Raw genomic sequence first — 25,960 nt, 5'->3', positions numbered from 1 at the left:
ATTAGGTGCAGATAAAAACTGGTAAGTTACTGATAGATAATTCCAACTAGTACATGCTACATCAAGGTAAAAGTAACACACTCATGGACACATAGAATTTGGTCTTATTAACTGTAATGTTACTATTATAGAAAGGGCTTTAACTGTTAAATAGAATTACACAAAATAATGTGATAGAAGAAAAGAGAAACAAAAAGAAATTAGGCATTAAATCTTAGGGCAAACATAGTTCCTTTCATGTAATAGGCCCATCATGTGATATATTTTGGGAAATAGAAGAGGAAAACTTTTGTTTGTTTTAATACAGAAGCCTTCATAGACACCCATCATGGTCTCTAGAACCATGTTAACATGTCCGGTAGCACTTGCTCAATCAAGGTTTTTACCACAGTAGCTAATCAGTCTCCCTGTCCCCTTCTAGGCTCTACCATTCTGAACAGGGGATATTCTTTATTCATCTCTCTATCCTGAACACCCATAGTCAACTTTTTCCTTATCATTGTTAATCTTTTTTTTTTTTTTTTTTGGTACTGGGAATTGAACTCAAGGGCACTCAACCACTTAGCCACATCCCCAGCCCTATTTTGTATTTTATTTACTAACAAGGTCTCACAGGGTTGCCTGATACCTCACTGTTTCTGAGGCTAGCTTTGAACTTGCAATCCTCCTGCCTCAGTCTCCCAAGCTGCTGGGAATACAGGGGTGCTCCACAGTGTCAGGATTATCTTCATTTAATATAAGTCTACTTTTACCCCTTAACAGTATCTTTTTGAAGCATTATCCCCAATATAAATCTTCATTACTATTATCTATGATGTCATAATAATTTATTGATGGCATCATCTAAGTGTTTGGTAGAATGCTTTCTGAAGACAAAACTAAAGTCCTATGGAAAAAATAATTCAATATTTCTGACTTATGTGTAGTCAGATATATTTCCTAATTTCACATACCTATAAAGTATTATTCTCTATTTTCACCTACACCACAGAACAGTTCAATGTCCATAAGATTACAAGATATTTATAGTAAAGTCTAATACTTTACTAAATTCAGGATAACCCAGGAGTATCCAACTATTTTAGTTTAATAATGCAGTAAGAATCCAATAAAATGCAAATTTTTGGAATACTTTATCAATCTTATGATAGTTCTGAGTCACACTGTTTCCTTTTATAAGAACTAAAAACAATTTTCCCTCATTAGAAACTTGCCATGTTATACAACTTGGATGAACATGGATGATACTACCCTAAATAAAATAAGCCAATCACAAAAGAACAAACACTCCATGATCTCCTTTAAGGTATTTATAACAGTAAAACTCATGGAAACAGAGAATATAATAATGATAAGCAGGGACTGGGAGGTGGGAGAAACAGGGAGTAGTTGTTCAATAGTTACTAATCATAGGTTATGTTAGATGTACAAGTCCTAAAAATGTTCAGTTCAGTATGATGCCTGATGTAAACAATATGGTATTGTACTTCAAAATTGAGAGGAGATCTCATATTCAATATTGCCACAAACAACAATAACAACAAATAAAAAGAACAAAGGGAAACAAGTAAATATTTGGAGGAGATAAGTATGTCAATACCTTGATAGAGGTAGTGGTGTCACTAGTGTTTGCCTAGGACTAAACTAAACAAATTGTATATAATAAACATGTACAGTTTTGTATATCAATTTTATCTCAATGAAAATGTTAATCAAACTTTTTATCCCCTTAGACTGTTTTGATATTTGGCTTCTGATTCATTCATCTTGAAGATGCATCATACAAATGGAGGCTAAGATTACTCATGCAGGGTAGATTGATAGAAAATCTCCAGGAAGTTTTAAGACATTGAAGCACAGAGGTACTGTTAGCAAATCAGAACAGGAAGCAGTAGGAATGAAGAACATGTGTCAGAGTCAGACTTCAGAGGGAGCTGGTCACATGGAATGGGTCAAAGTCCCAAGCATTTTGTCAGAGTTGCAATGACTGAGCAAGAAAAAAATGGAGATTCTGTGATGGGGATTGGTATTTCCTGGGACAGCTCTGTGAGAGGCCAAGAACGCAGAAAAAGACATCAGCTAGAAAATTGTAAAGAGTAGGAACTATGGGAGAATATGTTTCTTTGTTTTGTGTTTCTGTAGCAAAGTACCACTCACTGGATTATGTATAATGAACAGAAATTTATCTGTCTTACTATACTAGGGGGTGGGAAATTTAAGGTCAAAGGGTACATCTGACAAGGGCCTTCTTGCTGCAGCCTATGGTAGAATGATCAAGGACAAAAGAGAACACACATGAAATAGAGGAAAGGGAACAAACTAATTCTTATATTAGGAACCCACACCTCTGATTATTAGCCCATTCTCAGAACACCACTAATCCAGTCACCTCATGACTTAATCTCTTCTTAAGGTCCTAGCTCTCAATTCTGTTGCACTGGGGACTAAGTTTGCAATGTATGAACTCTGGAGGACACATTCAAACCATAACACTATGGAAGCTCAGCTTCAGGAATAGAGGTAAAGTAGAGAGATGTGCTGAAATAAATAACAGGTTTTATAAGAGGTAAGTAGGAAGCTCCCAGGTCTGGGTTTACAATATCAGTAACATTTGGGCTTGATCATTAGTTAACAATTCTACTTCAGACATACTTCAGCTTTTCTAGTAAAAGTATAGAATTGGCCCATTACTAGGGATAGTTGTCCTCTGCAAGAAGTGGCCCGTGGAGAGTCTGAAGAAAGCAGGTGTCAAGAAGCAAATTGCTAGGTCCCTACTTAAATCTGTTAGAGTTTTTCTGACAATCTTTCTAGGTGCTGTGATTCTTCTTTAATTATTTTTATTTATTTTACTATTGGATGATATTTTTCTCTGATGAAGACATAGAAGGAATATTTTAAATTGAGTATGTGTCTGAATTATGTCTATCACTTTTTAATAGAAGTTTAAAATGCCTATGTTTTCCTTGATGATGTATTGAAGAGAAAATTTCCCATGATAACAAAAGATTGTTGCAGGTTTTCAGGTGAACCAGCATATTTTTTCATATGTGGAAAAAAATTTACTTTATTTTTTTGGATAAAAGTAGAATAAATAGATTTTACACAAGTACAGAATATACCAGGCCTAAATTAGATGAGGAGACTTATAGGGTGACATTCTGCGGAATGTTATGATGGAATGTTTTGTGTCAAGAATGGTGATGATGATTATGATGATGATGATGATGATGATGATGATGATAATTTGTTACCAGGGACAGAACCCTGGGGTGTTTAACCATTGAGTCACATGCCCAGCCCATTTTAATTTTTTTTATTTAGAGACAGGGTCTTGTTAAGTTGCTTAAGACCTTGTTAAGTTGCTGAGGTTGACTTTGAATTTGCCAATCTCCTGCCTTAGCCACCAAGATGCTGGAATCACAGGCCTACGCACCAGGGAATATGATTTTATTATTATTTTCTTGTTTTAGTTTAATAATACATTTATTTAAATATAAGTAACATTGTATAATTCATCTTTTATGTATGCATTTCAATTTTTTAGCATGTTTATGAAGTCTACAACCATCACTGTGTTCTAATGTACAATGTTTTCATCAGCACCCAAAATAAAGCCCTATACCCATGAGCAGTCCCACCCTAATATCTCCCTTCCCACAGTCTCCACCAGATTCTAAGCTTGCTTTCTGTATGTATTTCTCTGTTGTGGACCCATCCTATAAATAGAATAATACAATGTATTGTGTCTGGTTTCTTTCATTTAGTATGTTTCAGGTTCATTCATGATTTGACATATCTTAGTACTTCATTCCTTTTTATTGCAGAATAATACTCTTATGATATGGGCATGCTACATTCTGCTTGTTCATTCTTCACTGGATGGACATGTAGATGCTTCTAATCTTTTGGCTCTTTAAAGTACAATTACTCTGGTCATACACATGCAAATTTTTGTGTGTAAGTTTTTTTTAATTCTCATATGCACCCAGCACTGAAATTGCTGAGCTATGTGGTAATCCTATGCTTCATAATTTAAAGAACTGATAAACTGTTTGCCTAAAACTTTGTATATTGTACAGTCCCACCAGCAATTGATGAGGGTTCCAATGCTGTCACATTCTTGTCAACCCTTATATTTATCTGTCCTGCTGGTTATAGACTTTCTGATGGATGTGAAATGTTTTCTCACTATGGTTATGATTTGATTATCCTTAATAAATTATGAATGATGACTAACATATTTTAAGGGGCTTATTGGTCATTTGTATACTTCAAAGAGAAGAATGTTTACTGGAATCCTCTGACATATTTCCAACTGGGCCATTTGTCCTTTTCATTGTTAAATTGTTAGAGTTCTTTTTAAAATTTTTAAAATCTGTTTTAATTAGTTACACATGACAGTAGGATGCATGTTTGCACTTTGGAATATTATACATAGATGTATACTGACCACAAGTACTTCCCTGCTATTACTAGTATCCAGCAAAACTACTATTAATTGAAACTACTTTCCAATATAGTGTGTTATTATAGAATTACTATGGATATTTTTTTTCAAGGAAAGTAATGTGACTTTTAATGAGGATATAACTGAAAATTTATATGAAGATCAAATTTATTTCTCTTTTTCATCTATAAAATTAAATATATTATTATATGAATGGTTTCTTTGTTTTGCTTTTAGAAATATGTTTTTGAACTATAATGTCTTTATTTTCTCCTTTTAGTTATACATGACAGTAGGGTACATTTTGCCATATTACATATACCTGAAATATAACCTAGGTGGATAGTGTTCTTTGAAAGACTTTTTTTTTTTTTTTTACATTTCTATGGTGTCCAACTTACTAATTTTTATGGTGGTCTCTGGTATTTTCTCTGAGAAACCATTATTAAAACTTAAATCACAAGGGTTCAGTCTTTCTAAAAAATTATTCTTATGTTATTCCTTTTAGTTCTAGGAGCATTTTGTAGTTCATTTATTGTGTATAGTGTGATTTTAAAAAAATAAGTCCAAATTAATTTTATTTTATTTATTTATTTTTTGAAATACTGATGACTGAACCCAGGGCTTTATGGTGCTGGTCCTGTGTTTTACAAAGGAGCTGCATTTCCCAGCCCAAATTATATCTTTTACTCATAGTTATTGTTCTAGCACCATTTGCTCAAAAGAATATAAAAGAATATTTTCCCCACTTAATTGCCATGAAATACCTATAGCAACTCAATTGACCAGAGATGTGTTTTAATTTCTGGATTGTCACTCTTATCCCTTGGATATGCATGTCTATACTTGAGACACAAATCACACCATCTAACTTTGTAATAAAGTTTCAAATAGCAAAATGAGAGCCCTCCAACTTTGTTCTTCTCTTTCAAAATTTTTTTTGATACTCTGAATCCTTGCCTTTTTGTAAGGATTTTATTATCAGCCTGGATTATGGTTTAGATAGCAGGTGTCCCTGAAAACTCATGTGTGAGATAATGCAATAACATTTGGAAGTGAAATGATTGGGTTATGGGAGCCTTAACCCATTAAGTGAATTAATCCCCTGAATGGCAAGTGAATGCAGGTAGGGCGTGTCTAGCAGAGGTGTGTTTTGGGGGTGTGCCTTTGTGTATATATTTTGTATTTGTGAGTGCAGTCTCTCTGCTTCTGGATCTTCATGTCTTGAGCTGCTTCTCTCCATTGCATTCTTGAATTATGATGTTCAGCCTCACCTCAAGCCCTGAGGAATGGAGGTGGCTGTCTATGGACTGAGACCTCTAAAGCTGTAAGCCCCCAGATACTTTACCTTCTCTGAAATTGTTCTTTTCAGGTCTTTTAATCACAATAGTAACAAAGCTGACTACAACAGCCTATCAATGCCCACAAAAAACAGGGCTTGGAGTTGGAAAGAAATAACACTGCATTCCAGATCCATCTGGGTAGTACTAATGTTTACACAGGTGGAGTCACTTGATTAAAGAAATTGGATGTCTTTCCATTTATGGAGATCTGTTTTAATTCAAAATTATCTTTTTATTTTAAGTGAAATGTATTGCATTTAATTTTTTGTTTATTCTTATTTATTTTATTTTATTGTTCATGCTATTTCAAAAGGATTTTTGATTGCTCAGTGCTGAGTTATTTGGCTGATAGGCTATTCTACTACTTTCCTTCACTTTTATTTAGTTCCAGCAGTTATTTTGGTAGATTCCTTGTGAAATTTTCTATACATAAGATTATTCTATTTATAAGAAAGATAGTGTTACTTCTTGTTTTCCAATATTAATTTATTATAAATTTTTTATGATTGCCCTAGCCTGACCTGTACTATGCTGTTGAATAAAAGTGCAGGGAGTGGATATCTTGCCTTGTTCATTAGGAAGAAAGCCTTTCAGTTTTTCAGCATTACACATGATCTCAGTGTGTTTTTCTTTAAATGTTATTGTTATTTTTCACATAAAAAATTAAGAATTTGCTCTGCAGAGGACTGGAGAGGATTACAAAAACAATGGAAAATACTCAGAAAACTCAAATTTACCAAAACAATTCCTTGTGTGTTCAGAGACTGGGTCCTACTAATAACATATTTTAAGGCACGTAACACACATAGGGATAGTTATATATGATATTTATTGACATGTCACATATTCCTGTGATACCAACATCATTGACTACTGACATAATTCAGGACTGAAAAAAAAATATCTGGCTAAAAAGACAATTAAAGTCTCTCTTATACAAATCATTGTGTGATCAGAAAATAAATAACTATTTAATTTTTTTCTCTTCCTATTTAGAATTCTCAGAAGAAAATGGCAGAAGGAAATTATTCCATAGTGACTGAGTTCATCCTGGCTGGATTAACAGACAAACCAGAGCTCCAGATGCCCCTCTTCCTCCTCTTCCTAGGAATCTATGTGTTCACAGTGGTGGGGAACCTGGGCATGATCACACTGATTAGGCTGAGCTCTCACCTGCACACCCCCATGTACTATCTCCTCAGTAATCTCTCCTTCATTGATTTCTGTCAATCCACTGTGATTGTCCCCAAAATGCTGGTCAACTTTGTGATGGAGAAAAACATCATCTCCTACCCTGAATGCATGACTCAATTCTACTTTTTCATTGGTTTTGCAATTGCAGAGTGTCACATATTGGCTGTAATGGCCTATGATCGCTATGTTGCCATCTGTAACCCCTTACTGTACAATGTTACCATGTCTAATCAAGTCTGTTTATGGTTGGTATTTGGGGTATATTGCATGAGCTTGATTGGTTCCATAGTTCACACAACCTGCATGCTAAGAGTGCTTTTCTGTAAGGATGACATAATAAATCATTACTTCTGTGATTTTTTTCCTCTACTAGAGCTCTCTTGCTCCAGTACATTTATAAATGAGGTAGTAGGTCTGTCATCAAGTGCATTTAACATCTTTTTACCAACCATGACAATTCTTAGCTCCTACATCTTCATCATAGCCAGCATCCTGCGCATTCGCTCCACTGAAGGCAGAGCCAAAGCCTTCAGCACCTGCAGCTCCCACATCTCAGCTGTTGGTCTCTTCTTTGGTTCTCTGGCATTCATGTACCTACAGCCATCATCAGTTAGCTCTGTGGACCAAGGTAAAGTGTCTTCTGTATTTTACACTATTATTGTGCCCATGCTAAACCCTCTGATCTACAGCCTGAGGAATAAGGATGCCAAAGTGGCCCTAAGTAAACTCCTTGGAAATAGAAGTTTCTGAAAGATAATTATTCTTTAGCAAAAATTTATAATTTGTGCAGATTTAGTAAGGAAGCAGTTCTGTAACGATGGAAGTCCAGAAAGCATGAGATGGTTTGCTTGCACTTGATTATGTAGAAGAAAGGTGCCAAGGACAGAATTGGATTCACAGCATCAGACATATTGAAGACAGCACCCCACTGGGAAACCCCAGAATCCATCTACTCTGGGTAACCTGTAGAACCTCCCAATATTTGAAAAAGTTCTTCAAAATTCTCAAAATGTAAAATAGTATTCATATTTTATATGCTTGAGACATGAGTATTTTCAGGCAAAATTCATTTACATTAAATCAGGAAATAAATTTATATGATTATTATTCTTTGTAATTATCAATACTTTATGTACCTGGCCTTCTTAACTAAGTGTCTCAGCAAGCATTTCTGAAATAGTGATCTAAAATAAATGGTTTTAGGACCGGAGTTTTGGCTCAGAGGTAGAGTGTGTGTATTCCCCTTATGGAGCCCTTGGTTTGATTCTCAGCACCACATAAAAATAAATAAAAAATAAAAAAAATAGCTTTAACTATTTGGAATATACAAAATATAACCTCTAATTTTTACTAAGTGTATAGAACAATATTAAGGATTACTGAGGAACATAAAGAGTAATGAGATTATGTCTATTCAGGAAATAATAATAGTGACACCAGTCTTGGATATGAGAAACAGGTTTCACTGGTTTTGAAGACTGAACACTTGATAAATTCCATGACAAGTGTAGAAAGCACATTTTATTTGAGAAAGGAGATAGCAATAGACTTCTCCAAACAGAAGGGGTCCCAAAACTGGGTGTCCATAGTAGTGGACATGACTTGCTCCTTAATAGACATCAGAACCCCGACCTTCTCTTTTTTTGGTGGGTGGTATCAGGGATTGAGCTCAGGGCACTCAACCACTGAGCCACATGCCCAGCTCTAGATTGTATTTTATTTAGAGTCAGAGTCTCACTGTGTTGCTTACCACCTAACTTTTGCTGAGGCTGGCTTTGAACTCATGATCCTCTTGCCTCACCCTTCTGAGCAAGCCAGGCAAGCTGCTGGGATTACAGGTGTGTGCCACTGCGCCCAGCCCCACCTTTAATTTTTTTTCTCTGCATCTCAGCCTAAGAGCAGGAAGGAGCAAGTGCACAGGGTTAATCTTTAGCAACTCATAGAACTGGGAAGTGTAATCCCAGAGGCTAGCTGTTTGCAACCCATTGTCCTCTCTGTTTGATGACCAGTGATAATGAGTCACCACCGTCTCTCAACTCCCCTTATTCCTCATCTATACTGACTACTAAACCTTCACCCCCTGCCTCATTTTGTTGATGAGTGTGACATATCCTGTCCTCTCAGGCCAGGTGGGGCTGTTTTTCAGTAAAATAAAACATGTAGGAATTCTGTACATTGTGCTCCTTTAACCACTTGTTCCCACAATCCACACTTATCTCTCCCCTTCCATCCCCCCTTAAGGATTTTGGGCCCCTAAATTCTTTAGGGTATTTGGATGTTGACTCATTTTGATGACTTCCTGCTAAAAAGGCCTGACATCTAAAGGAAGGAAACCCAAAGTTCTTATTCTCCATCAGGAGTGGCATGTAGAGTTAAGGGTTCTTAGCATCAGGATAGTCCAAATGTCCATGGAACTATTGCATGTGTGACTGAAGGAGTTGGATAATAAAATAATCAATAAGACAGCAAATCATACTTTTTAGAAACAATTAGTATGAAGCAATGAGTGTTACTGGCTCATCTCTGGAAATCATGAAGATGGTAACTCATTAACGCTCTATGGATTATTAACATATAGATCCCATAAAGATGGGATCCATATGTCACTGATTTGTGAGTGGAAGCCAATTAAGGATTTAGAAACATTAGCAGAGTTTTTAGAATCATATACACAACATTTAGTTTTTATAATGCCACAGATGTCCCCATAAGATTTAGTTAAGCTATTAATGCCATGTGATTTTTGCAAAATACCTTTTTTTAAAAAAAGAGAGAGATAGAGGGGGAGAGAGAGAATTTTTAATATTTATTTTTTAGTTCTTGGCAGACACAACATCTTTGTTGGTATGTGGTGCTGAGGATCGAACCCGGGCCACACGCATGCCAGGCAAGCGCGCTACTGCTTGAGCCACATCCCCAGCCCTGCAAAATACCTTTCTATTGGCATTACCTCTGTGTTAAGCAGGGACACCTTTATTTCTGTCACTTAAGTTTACACAATCATTCTAGCAAACAGACTCAGTCTGCCTATAGAGGAAATTATGAATATTTGTAGGTCTTAAATTGACTCAACAAAAAAACAAAACAACAATAACAACAAAAAACCTCTGACTATGATAATCTTTTGATAGTTATCAGGCACTCCTGCCTAAGAACCCTTCTTTGTACCCTCCAGTTTTACCTACTTTTTGTGTGGCTGACACAAACTTACATCTCAAATTATATTAAAAGAACTAATGTCTTTCCTTTTAAAATGTCCATATATTGCTGTGTTTGGGTTATAATTCTCCTGTATGTTTAAGACCAAGTTGGTCAAATTGAGTTTGTTCTTATATACTATTAAAATCAGTTGACATTCATCAAAGTGTCATCTTGGTAACTTTGGAGCAGCCTCTTAGCTTCTCAAGTGTCATATGCCAGGATATGTCATGGTCTTCCTGACGATATATGTCTTCCCTTGGAAGTACCAACAACATTTTCTTCTCCAATAATGCTCATCTTTACAGCATGTGCACTGGTTGGCTTCTTGTTCTCCATGTCTCATTGATCCCCCTGTTTGGGAAGTCACGTGGCCCAGACTTGCACAGCCCTTAGAGAGATCCTCTTGTTCCATGGATTTCAGCTAATCTCAGAGAGAAAGAGCCAAATATTGGCTATTTTCTTTCTTGGCCCTTTTATTTTCCTAGCTTTAGTCTTCAAGTTTTAGCTTTAAACACCTAACAAGCCAGCTCTGCAAATCTTAAAGTTCAAGTACTGGATTTCAATTTTAATATCAAAGATTTTATAGCTACTTACCACTGCCTTTTTAATTTTTTTAAAAAATTCTAATTTGTTGTATATAACAGCAGAATGCATTACAATTCATATTACACATATAGAGCACATTTTTTTCATATCTCTGCTTATATACAAAGTATATTTCCACCATTCATGTCTTCATAAATGTAGTTATGGAAATGATATCCATCTCATTCCATCATCTTTTTTATACCCCTTACACTCTCCCTTCTCCTCCCTCCCTGTTGCCCTATCTAGAGTTTATCTAATCTTCACACTATTCCTCTCCCAACCACACTATCAATCAGCCTCCTTATATCAGAGAGAACATTCAGCATTTGGTTTTTTGGGGATTGGCTAACTTCACTTAGCATTATATTCTCCAACTCCATTCATTTACCTGAAAATATCATGATTTTATTCTCTTTAATTTCTGAATAATATTCCATTGTGTATAAATACCACATTTTCTTTATCCATTCATCTACTGATGGGCATTTAGGCTGATTTCACAGTTTAGCTATTGTGAATTGTGCTGCAATAAACATTGGTGTGACTGTGTCCCTGTAGTATGTTGTTTTTAAGTCCTTTGGGTATAGGCCAAGGAGTGGTATAGCTGGGCCAAATGGTGGTTCCATTCTCAGATTTCCAAGGAATCTCCATACTGCTTTCCATATTGGCTGGACCAGTTTGCAGTCCCACCAGTTTCTCCCCACATTCTCGCCAACAATTATTGCTGTTTGTATTCTTAATAGCTGCCATTCTGATTGAAGTGAGATGAAATTTTAGAGTAGTTTTGATTTTCATTTCTCTAATAACTAGAGATGTTGAAAATTATATATATTTGCTGATTGATTGTATATACCTTCTAAGAAGTGTCTGTTCAGTTCCTTGACCCACTTAATAATTGGGCTATTTGTTATTTTGGTGTTTAGCTTTTTGAGTTCTTTATGTACCCTAGATATTAGTGCTCTGTCTGATGTGCAAGTGGAAAAAATTTGCTCCCAATCGGTAGGCTCTCTATTCACCTCACTGATTGTTTCTTTTGCTGAAAAGAAGCTTTAGTTTGAATCCATATCATTTATTAATTCTTGATTTTAATTCTTGTGCTATAGGAGTGTTATTAAGAAGTAGAGGCCTAATCCAATATGGAGATTGGAGCCTACTTTTTCTTCTATTAGATGCAGGGCCTCTCTTTAATTCCTAGGTCCTTGATCCACTTTGAGTTAAATTTTGTGCATAGTGAAAGATAGGGGTGTAATATTTCTTTGCATATGGATTTCTAGTTCTTCCAGCACCATTGGTTGAAGAGGCTATTTTTATCCAATGTATGTTTTTTGGTGTCTTTGTCTAATATAAGATAATTATAATTATGTGGGTTAGTCTCTTGGAATAGTTATTGGGTCTGAATGGCCTGGTGGTCCCATGAGATTTTAGAGTTTGGGCTGAGAAACTTTTGAACGCTGGTGAAGACAGTTTGATTTTCCATTGACATTTATTTTATTTTATTATTTTATTCTCTAACATCTCTACCATATTAGGGTGGATTTTAAGCATCAGTGTGTGGATAATGGTGATATATGAATGGTGTTTTTCAGTTTTGTATTTTATATTATTTTACTTTGTATCTTCCTCTCACTTGTCTGTTTTCATGAATTTCCTTTTTACATTTTCTCCAACCAATAGCCATTATCTGTTGGTTTATTCTCCTCTCTTCCTATGAATTTTTGCTTCTAGCTTCTCTCTTCCTCCCTCGTGAATATAGTGTATTATGCTACATCTGTTCTCTCATCCACAATTTGAAATTTTTAAATCATTTTAGCAAATTTTCTGTTTATCCTGTAGATAGTTGTTGAATTCATCATTTTAGTTTATTGTGAGAAAGCAGTAGATGCCTTTGTGTGATTATGATTATGATTATTATGATTAAGGCTATATATTGTTTACACTGGATGCTGTTCATATTGTTCTCACACTTAAAGGCAAGGTACTGGATGCTTTTAGGGACAATCTAAGTCAACAGAGTAGAATCTGTACTGCCTCAGGTCCATACTGATAGATGGAAAAACATACAAGCAACATTTAAAAACAAGGGAAAATAACACCCCAAACAAACCAAGATGCTCCAATAACAGAATCCACTAACAACATAGTAGAAGAAATGTCCAAGAATGAGGTCATATTGTACTTAGTTAAACTGATCTAGAAACTAAAGGATGGTATAAAGAGTGAACTCAAGAGAAAATATAGAAAGTGAATGATAAATTCAACAGAGATTAAAAAGAGCCAAACAGAAACTCTTAAAATGAAGGAGTCAATAAGCCAAATTATAAATTCAATGGAAAGCATCACCAACAGACTAGATCACTTAGAAGACAGAACTTCAGGTAATGAAGACAAAATATATAATCTTGAAAATAAGTTGACCATGTAGAGATGATGGTAAGAAACCATGAACAGAACTTCTGAGAATTATGGAATAACATGAAAAGGCCAAACTTAAGAGTTATTGGAATAGATTAAGGAGCAGAGATACAAACCAAAGAAATGCACAATATTTTCAATGATATAATATCACAAAATTTCCCAAACCTAAAGAAAGAAATGGAAAATCAAATACAAGAGGCTTATGGGACCCCCAAATGTAGAAAATTAGAAAAAATCTGCACCAATACATGTTATAATGAGAATGGCTGAGATACAGAATTAGGATAAAATCTTAAGGGCCATGAGAGGGAAAAAAACAAAAAAGAAACCAAGTTACATATAGGGTCAAACCATACAGATCTTAACTAATTTCTCAACCCAGACCTTCAAACTAGGAGGTCCTGGAATAATATATTTCAATCTCTGAAAGAAAATGGATGTAGGCCAAGAATTTTATATCCAGCAAAATTAAGTTTCAGATTTGAAGATGAAATAAAAATCTTTGATGATAAACAAAGATTTAAAAATTCACAACCAGAAAGTCTTTACTACCAAACATGCTTAATAAAATATTCCATGAGTATAAAAAAAATTTGAAAACTAGGAATGAAAGCAACTACCACTCAAGGAATAGTCAGTAAAAGAAGAAACTACATCAAATTAAAAAGCAGAAATAAATTAAAATGATAAGGATTACAAATGTATCTCAATAATAACTTTGAATGTTAATGGCCTAAACTCATCAATCAAAAGGCAGACAGGCAGATAGTATTAAAAAAACAAGACCCAGGGTGTGATTGTGGCTCAGAGATAAGAGTGCCTGACAGGCATGTGTGAGGCACTGGGTCCTCAGCACCACATAAAAATAAATAAATAAAATAAAAGTATTTTGTTCATCTATAACTTAAAAAAAAGAAAGTAAAGAAAAATAAAGAAAAATTTTAAAAAACAAGAAGACCCAGCAATACGTTGTCTTTAATACTTGTGTCACAGGCAAAGACATCCACAGTCTGAGGTTAAAGAATTCAAAATATATATGTATATATTTATATGACTCATATGTGTGTAAACAAGCAGGAATTTCCATCCTCAATTCAGATAAAGTAGACTTCAAGCCAAAGATAATAACAGGGGGCAAAGAAGGACATTTGATACTACTTAAGGGAATTATGTATCAGCAAGATGTAATAATTGTTAATATTTTTTCCCTAAACAATGGAGCATCTACACACATCAAAAAAACCCTTCTCAATTTCAAGAATCAAATAGACCACAACATGATAATACTGGGTGACTTGAACACACCTCTCTCACTTCTGGACAGAGATCTTCCAAACAAAAACCAAAAAAAAAAAAAAAAACTATAGAACAAAATCATATAATCAATGATTTAGACTTAACCAACATATATAGAATATTTCATTCATCAATGAGCAAATATATTTTCTTCTTGGTAGCACATAACTCCTTCTCTAAAATAGAACGTTATCTTATGCCTCAAAGCAACTCTTAGTAAATGCACAAAAAACAAAACAAAACAAACAAACAAACATGGAATACCTGCATGCATTTTATAAGATGCTAATGGAATGAAATTAGAAATAAATGATAAAATAAGAAATAGATGCTACTTCAACACCTGAAGACTAAATAATATGCTATTGAGTGACGAATGGATAGTAAAAAAAAAAAAAAAATCAGGGAGAAAATTTTTAAAAAATTAGAGGTAGATGAGAACATCAATAAAACATATCAAAATCTCTGGGATAGGATGAAGGCAATACTAGGAGGAAATCTTATTGCATTGAGTTCATTCATTAAAAGAAGTAAAAGTCAACAAATAAAAGACCTAACATTACATCTCAAACCCCTGGAAAAAAGAAGAACAAATCAGCACCAAAAGCAGTCGAAGACAGGAAATAATTAAAATCAAAGCTGAATTCAATGAAATTGAAACAAAAAAATAATTGAAAAAATTAACAAAACAAAAAAAGCAAGTTCTGTGAAAAACTAAATTAAATTGATAAAACTTTAGTGAACCTAATGAAAAGAAGGAGAGAGAAAACTCAAATTACTAAAATTTGTGTTAAAAAAGGAAATATAATAAAAATATTTGAAATGCAGAAGATAATTTGAAACTATCTTGAAAATTTATACTCCAATAAAATAAATAATCTCAAAGACATCAACAAATTTCTAGAGACATATGACCTACCTGAGTTGAATGATGATGTCATAAATCATTTAAACAGATCAACTTCAAGGAATGAAATAGCAAATGCCATTAAAAGTCTACCAATCAAGAAAAGCCCAGGAGCAGAGGCATTTTCAGCCAACTTCTACAAGACCTTCAAAGAAGAATTAACACCAATACTCCTTAAATTGATCCATGAAATAGAAAGAATAAAATCCTTCTAAACTAATTCTATGAGGCTACTATCACTCTGATACCAAAACCAGTCGAAGACACATCAAGGAAAGAACATTTTAGACCAATATCCTTGATAAACATGGAAGCAAAAGTTCTCAATAAAATTCTGGCAAATCTCCATACTGCTTTCCATAGTGGTTGCACCAATTTGCAGTCCTACCAGCAATGTATGGGTGTAACTTTTTCACCACATCCTTGCAAACATTTGTTGTTGCCTGTATTCTTCATGATTATCACTCTGATAGGAGTGAGATGAAATGATAGAGTAGTTTTGATTTGTATTTCTCTAATTGTTAGAGATGTTGAACACTTTTTTATATATTTGTTGATCAACTGTATTTCTTCTTCTGTAAAGTGTCTATTCAGTTCCTTAGCCCGTTTATTGATTGGGTTATTTGTGTGTGTGTGTGTGTGTGTGTTAAGATTTTTGAGTTCTTTATATATCCTGTGATTAATGCTTTATCTGAAGTGAATGTGGTAAAGATTTTCTCTGAAACTGTAGGCTTTTTCCTCACTTTATTAATTATTTTCTTTGCTGAGAAAAAAAGCATTTTAATTTGAATTCATTCTATTTATTAATTCTTGATGTTACTACTTGAGGTTTAGGAGTCTGTTAAGGAAGACTGAGCCTAGGCCGACATAGCGAAGATTTGGGCCTATTTTTTCTTCTATTAGACATAGGGTCTCTGTTCTAGTGCCTAATCTTTGATCCACTTTGAGATGATTATTTTGTGCAGGGTGAGAGATAGAGGTTTAATTACATTTTGCTACATATGGATTTCCAGTTTTGCCAGCACCATTTATCAAATAGACTCTTTTTTCCAGTGAATATTTTTGGCACCTTTGTCTAGTATGACATAACCATATTTATGTGGGTTTGTCTCTATATCCTCTATTCTGCCATTGGTCAACATGTCTATTTTAGTGCCAGTACCATGCCAGTTTTATTACTATAGCTCTGTAATATAGTTTAAGGGCTGGTATTGTGATGCCTCCTGCTTCACTTTTCTTGATAAGAATTGCTTTAGCTATACTGGGTCTCTTATTTTTCCAAATAACCCTTTGATCCAGCTATCCCACTCCTTGGTTTATACCCAAAGGACTTAAAATCAGCATACTGTAGTGACACAGCCACATCAATATTTATAGCAGCTCAATTCACAATAGCTAGACTATGGAACCAACTTAGGTGTCCCTCAGTAGATAAATGGATAAAGAAAATGTGGTATATATACTCAGTGGAATATTACTTAGCTTAAAAGAAGAGTGAAATTATAGCATTTGCCAGTAAATGGTTAGAGTTGGAAAATATCATGCTAAGTGAAATAAGCCAATCTCCCAAAAATGAGGCTGAATGTTTTCTCTAATATACAGATGCTAATTCATAATAAGGTGGTTGGGGGGGGAGCTAAGGAAGAGTAGCATTACCTTAGATTAGGTAAAGGAAAATGATTTGAAGGGAGGGGATGGGATGTGGGGATAGGAAAGATAGTAGAATGAAACAGATATTATTACTGTATGTATATATGTGACTGCATGAGCAATATGATTCTGCAACAAGTACACTCAGAAAAATGAAAAATTAGATCCCATTTATGTATGATAGATCAAAATGCATAAATGCACTGTACTGCCATGCATAACTAATTAAAACAAATTAAAAAATAAAAGAGCTGGCTGTGCCTGAGGGCACATCTGAAACAAAGTTGGGTGAGGTAGAGATTAGGGGGCTGTAGTTGGGGGTGGTGGGAGAAGGAGGAGGCGGGGAATCACTTATAAATTGTGCTCAAGCAGGACTCGAAGCCGAAATTCCAGGAGGTTGAGTGAATGCTATGTTTTCATGGGCCTCTACTTTATGAAGCAAAGTGCGTTAAGGTTGCCATAAAGGACAAACAAGAGAAATAACTTTATACATTACAGTGGTTGGAATAAAAATTGGGATGAATGGGTTCCAGAGAGCAGAGTGCTCAAGTATGTGGACACCGATATGCAGAAACAGTGAGAACTCCAAAAAGCCAATCAGGAGCAGTATACAGAGGGGAAGATGATAGGGCTGCTCCAGGAAAGAAGAAAAATGTTGAAGTGAAAACCAAAAAGAACAGAAAACACCTGGAAGTGGAGATGGTGGCAATACCAGTGAGACACCTCAGCCTCCTTGGAAGAAAAGGGCCCAGGTAGATACTACTGTTGAAAATGAAGAAACATTTATGAACAGAGTTGTAGTTAAAGTAGAGATTCCTGAAGAGGGGAGGAAGAACATGGCTGCTAGCGAAGAGGCAGCACATACAATGCCTCCGTGGTAAGGGGATCAGAGAGACTCATTAATACACCCACATGCGTCCTGCTGGGAAACTTCAAGCAAAATTCCTCTGAAAGGAGACCTTCCTGGAACTAGTAAGTTTAATAGGAGGTGTCAGATTGTCACAAAATACTGAATCTCGGCAACCCAGAGCAGGGGCACAGTCCCGCCGGGGCCGCCAAATGGCCACTGCCTACACATTGCAGTGAACATAGGAGTGGACACTGACCGCCTGGACCCCCGCGGGCGGGCTCTGTGAACCCAAGCCGACCGCTGCCCACACGCTGCAGCGTTCGTGGGAACGGTCACTGCCTACCTGGGTCCCCGCGAGCTGGCTCTGTGAATCGCAGCCGGCCGCAGGCCACACGCTATAGCGAGTTTAGGAGCAGGAGCTGCCTGCCTGGGCCCCCGCAGCCCGGCTTTGTGAACCGCCCACACGTAGCAGCGAACTTGGGAGCCGTTGCTGGCTGCCTGCCTGCCCCCCCCTCCCCCAGGCTGGCTTGGTGAACCTCAGCCGGCCGCTGCTCACACGGTGCAGTGAACTTGGGAGCCGGCGCTGCCTGCTTGGCTGCTTGGGCCCCCGCAGACCAGCTCTGTGAACCGCCGCTGGCTACCGCCAAGTGGCCGCTGCCTACACCCTTGTAGTGAGTGGGGGAGCAGGCGCTGCCTGCCCGGCCCCGCGGCCCGACTCTGTGAACCTCCTCTGGCGGTTTGGAGCTGCAGACGACCACCCTCCACCTGCCAACCCAGTGCTGCAAACGACCCCTGACCAGCTCTGCAAAAGGCCCCGCCCACACAGCGAACAGCAGGAATGGAGACCCGCCCAATCTGGGAGGAAGAACCCTGCACAGTGATTGACTCCCGCCTACTGAGAGGAGAAACTTGGCCCAGTGGGCATAGCTCCACCCACTGGAAGAGCAGTTAATCGAATTCTAGGACTGCATTTATAAATTTTTTTTTTGCTGTCTTTTTAAATGTTTTTTAATCCATCTTATTTTATTTTATTCTATTTTTTAAATTTCATTTTCCATTTCTACTATTATTATTTTTCTTTAAATCCCTTTTAACTTCTATTTTTTCTATCCTTCTTTTCTCCTGTCTTTACATTTCTTTTCAATTTTCTTATTTCCCCTTCCTTGAATTCTACCTGCTTACTCTTATTCTCTTTAGTGACTTCTACCCATCCCTTCTAATACCTTTCCTCCCAAGCTTCAAATATATTTATAGGAGTAAACAGTAACTCAGCAGTCAAACAGAACAAGAAACAATATGAACAGCATGAAAAAGCAAGGAAGAAAAGGAGTGCAAACAATGCAGGGCAGCCTAAATATTCAGGAGGATATAGAATCACCAGAAAAATGGTCATATAAAGAACTCATGGAACACCTGAGACAGATGGAACGGAACCTTAAAGAGGATACAAGACAGCAAATTCAAGCAGCGAAAGAACACATTGAGAATGTATTACGCAAACAGATAAAGGAAGAAGTTAAGCATCTTTATCAGGAGATAGAGACTATAAAAAAGAATCAAACCATAATCTTGGAAATGAAGGAAACTATAAACCAAATTAAAAACTCAAATGAGAGTATCATTAATAGAGTGGAGCAAGTAGAAGCTAGAACATCAGATAATGAAGACAAAATATATCATCTGGAAAAGAGTCTAGCCATCTCAGATAGGCTGGTTAAAAACCATGAGAGAAGCATACAAGAGATATGTGATAATATAAAAAAACCAAATTTAAGAGTCATTGGGAGAGAGGAAGGGATAGAGATTCAAACCAGGGGAATGAGTAATCTACTAGATGAAATAATTACAGAAAACTTTCCAGAAATAAAAAAGGAAACAGATATACAAATTGTAGATGCATACAGGACACCGAACATACAAAATCACAGTAGACCAATGCCAAGACACATTGTTATGAAGATATCCAATATACAGAACAAAGAGAAAATGTTAAAAGCTACAAGAGAAAAGAGAAAGATTACATTCAGGGGTAAACCAATAAGGTTAACAACGGACTTCTCAACTCAGACGCTGAAAGCGAGAAGATCCTGGAACAACGTATTTCAAACACTGAAAGACAATGGATGCCAACCAAGAATTCTGTACCCAGCAAAATTAAGCTTCAGATACGACAACAAAATAAAAATCTTTCACGATAAACAAAAACTAAAAGAATTTGCAGCCAGAAAACCAGCGTAGCAAAGCATCTTGAGCAAAACACTTCACGAGGAAGAAACGGAAAACAATAACCAAAGCCAACAGTGGGAAGTACCTCAGTAAAGACAGATGGAGGGGGGAAAACTAATCATGGTGAAACAAACGCAATTAAAAAAAAAAACGAGATAAATAATCAAACATGGCTGGAAGTACAAACCATATATCAATAGTAACTCTAAACATTAATGGTTTAAACACTCCAATAAAGCGACATAGGCTGGTAACATGGATCAAAAAAACAAATCCAACAATATTCTGCCTCCAGGAGACTCACCTGACTGGAAAAGACATACATAGGCTGAAGGTGAAAGGTTGGGAAAAAATATACCACGCACACGCTCCTCGCAAGCAAGCAGGGGTGGCCATCCTCATATCGAATAAAATCGACTTCAAGACTAAGTTAATCCAAAGGGATAAGGAAGGACATTATATACTGTTAAAAGGAACCATTAAACAACAAGACATAACAATTATCAATATTTATGCACCAAATAATGGTGCTTCGAAGTTTATAAAACAAATTCTCCTCAAGTTCAAGAATCAAATAGACCACAACACAATAATTATGGGTGACTTCAACACACCTCTTTCACCATTGGACAGATCCTCCAAGCAAAAGTTGAATAAAGAAACTATAGACCTCAATACCACAATCAATAACCTAGACTTAACTGACATATATAGAATATACCAACCATCATCGAATGGATATACTTTTTTCTCAGCAGCACAAGGATCCTTCTCAAAAATAGACCATATATTATGCCATAGGGCAACCCTCAATAAATATAAAGGGGTGGAGATTATACCATGCATTTTATCTAATCATAATGGATTGAAACTGGAAATTAATGATAAAAGAAAGAAGAGAAAATCCAATATGACATGGAAAATGAACAATATGTTACTGAATGATCAAAGGGTTACAGAAGACATAAAGGAGGAAATCAAAAAATTCTTAGAGATAAATGAAAATGCAGACACAACCTATCGGAATCTATGGGACACAATGAAAGCAGTTTTACAAGGGAAATTCATCGCCTGGAGGTCATTCCTCAAAAAAAGGAAAAACCAACAAATAAATGAGCTCACACTTCATCTCAAAGCCCTAGAAAAGGAAGAGCAAAACAATAGCAAATGCAGCAGAAAGCAAGAAATAATTAAAATCAGAGCGGAAATCAATGAAATTGAAACAAAAGAAACTATTGAAAAAATTAACAAAACTAAAAGTTGGTTCTTTGAAAAAATAAACAAGATTGACAAACCTTTAGCCATGCTAACGAAGAGAAGAAGAGAGAGAACTCAAATTACTAACATAAGGGATGAAAAAGGCAATATCACAACAGACGCCACAGAAATACAGAAGACAATTAGAAATTATTTTGAAAACCTATATTCCAATAAAATAGAAGATAGTGAAGACATCGATAAATTTCTTAAGACATATGATTTGCCCAGACTGAGTCAGGAGGACACACACGATTTGGACAGACCAATATCAATGGATGAAATTGAAGAAGTAATCAAAAGACTACCAACCAAGAAAAGCCCAGGACCGGATGGGTATACAGCGGAGTTTTACAAAACCTTTAAAGAAGAATTAATACCAATATTTTTCAAGTTATTCCAGGAAATAGAATAAGAGGGAGTCCTTCCAAATTCATTCTATGAGGCCAACATCACATTGATTCCGAAACCAGACAAAGACACATCAAAGAAAGAAAACTACAGACCAATATCTCTGATGAACCTAGATGCAAAAATCTTCAATAAAATTCTGGCGAATCGGATACAAAGACACATCAAAAAAATTGTGCACCATGATCAAGTAGGATTCATCCCTGGGATGCAGGGATGGTTCAATATACGGAAATCAATAAATGTTATTCACCATATAATAGACTTAAAGATAAGAACCATATGATCATTTCGATAGATGCAGAAAAAGCATTTGACAAAGTAGAGCATTCCTTTATGTTCAAAACATTAGAAAAACTAGGGATAACAGGAACTTACCTTGATATTGTAAAAGCTATTTACGCTAAGCCCCAGGCTAGCATCATTCTGAATGGAGAAAAATTGAAGGCATTCCCCTTAAAATCAGGAACAAGACAGGGATGCCCTCTATCACCACTTCTATTCAATATAGTTCTCGAAACACTGGCCAGAGCAATTAGATAAACGAAAGAAATTAAAGGCATAAAAATTGGAAAGGAAGAACTTAAATTATCACTATTTGCAGATGACATGTTTCTATACCTAGAAGACCCAAAAGGGTCTACAAAAAAACTACTAGAACTAATAAATGAATTCAGCAAAGTGGCAGGATATAAAATCAACACGCACAAATCAAAGGCATTTCTGTATATCAGCAACAAAACCTCTGAAATGGTAATAAGGAAAACCACTCCATTCACAATATCCTCAAAAAAAAATAAAATACATGGGAATCAACCTAACAAAAGAAGTGAAAGATTTATACAATGAAAACTACAGATCCCTAAAAAGAGAAGTAGAAGAAGATCTTAGAAGATGGAAAGATATACCCTGTTCATGGATAGGCAGAACTAACATCATCAAAATGGCGATATTACCAAAAGTCCTCTATAGGTTTAATGCAATGCCAATCAAAATTCCAATGGCATTGCTTGTAGAAATAGATAAAGCAATCATGAAATTCATATGGAAAAATAAAAGACCCAGAATAGCAAAAGCAATTCTAAGCAGGAAGTGTGAATCAGGTGGTATAGCAATACCAGATTTCAAACTATACTACAGAGCAATATTAACAAAAACAGCATGGTACTGGTACCAAAACAGGCGGGTGGACCAATGGTACAGAATAGAGGATACAGAGACTAATCCACAAAGTTACAACTATCTTATATTCGATAAAGGGGCTAAAAGCATGCAATGGAGGAAGGATAGCATTTTCAACAAATGGTGTTGGGAAAACTGGAAATCCATATGCAACAAAATGAAACTGAATCCCCTCCTCTCACCATGCACAAAAATTAGCTCAAAATGGATCAAGGACGTTGATATCAAATCAGAGACTCTGCGTATGATAGAAGAAAAAGTTGGCTATGATCTACATATTGTAGGATCAGGCTCCAAATTCCTTAACAGGACACCCATAGCACAAGAGTTAATAGCAAGAATCAACAAATGGGACTTACTTAAACTAAAAAGTTTTTTCTCAGCAAGAGAAACAATAAGAGAAGTAAATCGGGAGCCTACATCATGGGAACAAATTTTTACCCCTCACACTTCAGATAGAGCCTTAATATCCAGAGTTTACAAAGAACTCAAAAAATTAGACAATAAGACAACAAATAACCCAATCAACAAATGGGCCAAGGACCTGAACAGACACTTCTCAGAGGAGGACATACAATCAATCAACAAATACATGAAAAAATGCTCACCATCTCTAGCAGTCAGAGAAATGCAAATCAAAACTACCCTAAGATACCATCTCACTCCAGTAAGATTGGCAGCCATTATGAAGTCAAACAATAACAAGTGCTGGAGAGGATGTGGGGAAAAGGGTACTCTTATTCATTGCTGGTGGGACTGCAAATTGGCTCGGCCAATTTGGAAAGCAGTATGGAGATTCCTGGGAAAGCTAGGAATGGAACCACCATTTGACCCAGTTATTGCCCTTCTTGGTCTATTCCCTGAAGACCTTAAAAGAGCGTACTACAGGGATACTGCCACATCGATGTTCACAGCAGCACAATTCACAACAGCTAGACTGTGGAACCAACCCAGATGCCCTTCAATGGATGAATGGATTAAAAAATGTGGCATTTATACACTATGGAGTATTATGCAGCACTAAAAAAATGACAAAATCATGGAATTTGCAGGGAAATGGATGGCATTAGAGCAGATTATGCTTAGTGAAGCTAGCCAATCCCTAAAAAACAAATACCAAATGTCTTCTTTGATATAATGAGAGCAACTAAGAATAGAGTAGGGAGGAAGAGCAGGAAGAAAAGATTGACATTAAACAGAGGCACGAGATGGGAGGGAAAGAGAGAGAAAAGGGGAATTGCATGGAAATGGAAAGAGACCCTCATTGTTATAAAAAACTACATAAAAGAGGTTGTGAGGGGAATTGGAAGAAAAAATAAGGAGAGAAATGAATTACAGTAGATGGGATAGAAAGAGAAGATGGGGGGAGGGGGATAGTAGAGGATAGGAAAGGTAGCAGAATACATCAGTCACTAGTATGGCATTATGTAAAAATGTGAATGTGTAACCTATGTGATTCTGCAATCTGTATTTGGGGTAAAAATGGGAGTTCATAACTCACTTGAAACTATTGTTCGAAGTATGATATGTCAAGAGCTTTGCCAATAAAAAAAAAAAGAATTGATTAAGAAATATTAAAAAAAAAAAAGATTCCTGAAGAGCTAGAACCATGGCTTGTTGATGACTAGGACTTAATTACCAGACAAAAATAGCTCTTTTATCTTCCTGCAAAGAAGAATGTGGATTCTGTTCTTGAGGATTATGCAAATTACAAGAAATCTTGAGGGAGGAAACACAGATAATAAAGAGTATTATGCTGTTAATGAAGTTGTGGAAGGAATAAAAGAATACTTCAATGTAATGCTGGGCACTCGACTGCTCTACAAATTTGAGAGACCACAGTATGCTGAAATCTTTGCAGATCATCCTGATGCACCCATGTCCCAGGTGTATGGAGCTCCCCATCTACTGAAATTATTTGTACAAATTGGAGCAATGTTGGCTTATGCACCTCTGGATGAGAAGAGCCTTGTTTTATTACTGAATTAGCTTCAAGATTTCCTCAAGTACCTGGCAAAGAATTCTGCAACTTTGTTTAGTGCCAGCGATTATGAAGTCACCCCTCCTGAATACCATCGGAAAGCAGTGTGAGGAGGGGTTCTTCATTCACTTGTGTTTAGATCTCTGTAAACACATTTTTGTTCTTAGTCCTTCTCTTGTACAAATGTTGTACTTTGAAGATGTTAGTGTATAACAGAATTGATGTTTGTTTTCTGAATGAATTTAAACAGAGAAAATAAGAGGGGTTACGGCTCCTTTTTTTCCTTTCTTTCTTTTAATTTCATTTCAAAGTTGCTACTAGTGTATTTAATGATGGACAACAGAGATACATGCTGTAGAGTGTTTGCCTAGTTGACAAAGCTGATTTTGAATGCTGGTGGTTCTATTCCTTGGACACTACACACTTTTATAATATGTGTTAATGCTATATGACAAAATGCCCTGATTCCTGGTGCCAAAGTTTCAATGTATATAACTGAACGCACTCATCCATTTGTGCTCCTTTTTGTTTTTTAATGGTGATTAAAGTAAAGAGCCCATCCTTCTCAAGTCAACCATGTTGTGCCTTAGGCATTATATCTTTGCTCAAATTGTTGAAAAATGATGGCTTGTTTCATGGTTTTTGTATTTGTGTCTTATTCACATTTTAACATGATAGACTCAATGCATTATGTAGCTACAGTTTTCTGGAAAAGTCAAATTTTTTAGGAATAGTTTTTCAAATCTTCAGTAAATTTTTTTTTTCAAAAAAGGAAAAAAATTGGCAAATTGCATACAAAACATATTAGAAAGAGGGCACTATGACCAAGTGGCATTCATACAAGAGATGCAGGTTGGTCCAGCATATGGAAATCAACAAACGTAGTACATCATGTCAATAGACTTAACAACAAGAATCATATGATGATCTCAAAAGATGTAGAAAAAGCATTTGACAAAATACAACACCATATCATGTTCAAAACACTTGAAAAACTAGGGATAGTGGAAAC

General features: G+C 36.0%; 1 protein-coding gene and 1 pseudogene across 1 annotated transcript; both read left to right on the top strand.

Annotated features, from left to right (window-relative positions):
- The first annotated feature begins 1,062 nt into the window (after nt 1–1,062).
- On the top strand, nt 1,063–8,113 carry LOC101973198 (olfactory receptor 8G50-like). The gene is made up of 3 exons (XM_078047233.1): nt 1,063–1,306; nt 1,734–2,520; nt 6,787–8,113. The coding sequence occupies exon 3, from the start codon at nt 6,802–6,804 to the stop codon at nt 7,732–7,734; it is 933 nt and encodes a 310-aa protein (XP_077903359.1). The 5' UTR covers nt 1,063–1,306; nt 1,734–2,520; nt 6,787–6,801; the 3' UTR covers nt 7,735–8,113.
- Nucleotides 8,114–17,529: 9,416 nt separating this feature from the next.
- Nucleotides 17,530–25,403, top strand: LOC101972910 (mortality factor 4-like protein 1; annotated as a pseudogene).
- Nucleotides 25,404–25,960: the final 557 nt, after the last annotated feature.

The sequence above is a fragment of the Ictidomys tridecemlineatus genome, chromosome 4 (assembly GCF_052094955.1).
Source record: "Ictidomys tridecemlineatus isolate mIctTri1 chromosome 4, mIctTri1.hap1, whole genome shotgun sequence".
NCBI classification, from domain to species: domain Eukaryota; kingdom Metazoa; phylum Chordata; class Mammalia; order Rodentia; family Sciuridae; genus Ictidomys; species Ictidomys tridecemlineatus.
The sequence above is the reverse complement of the archived record's forward strand: the minus strand, read 5'-3'. Positions and strand labels throughout refer to the sequence as shown.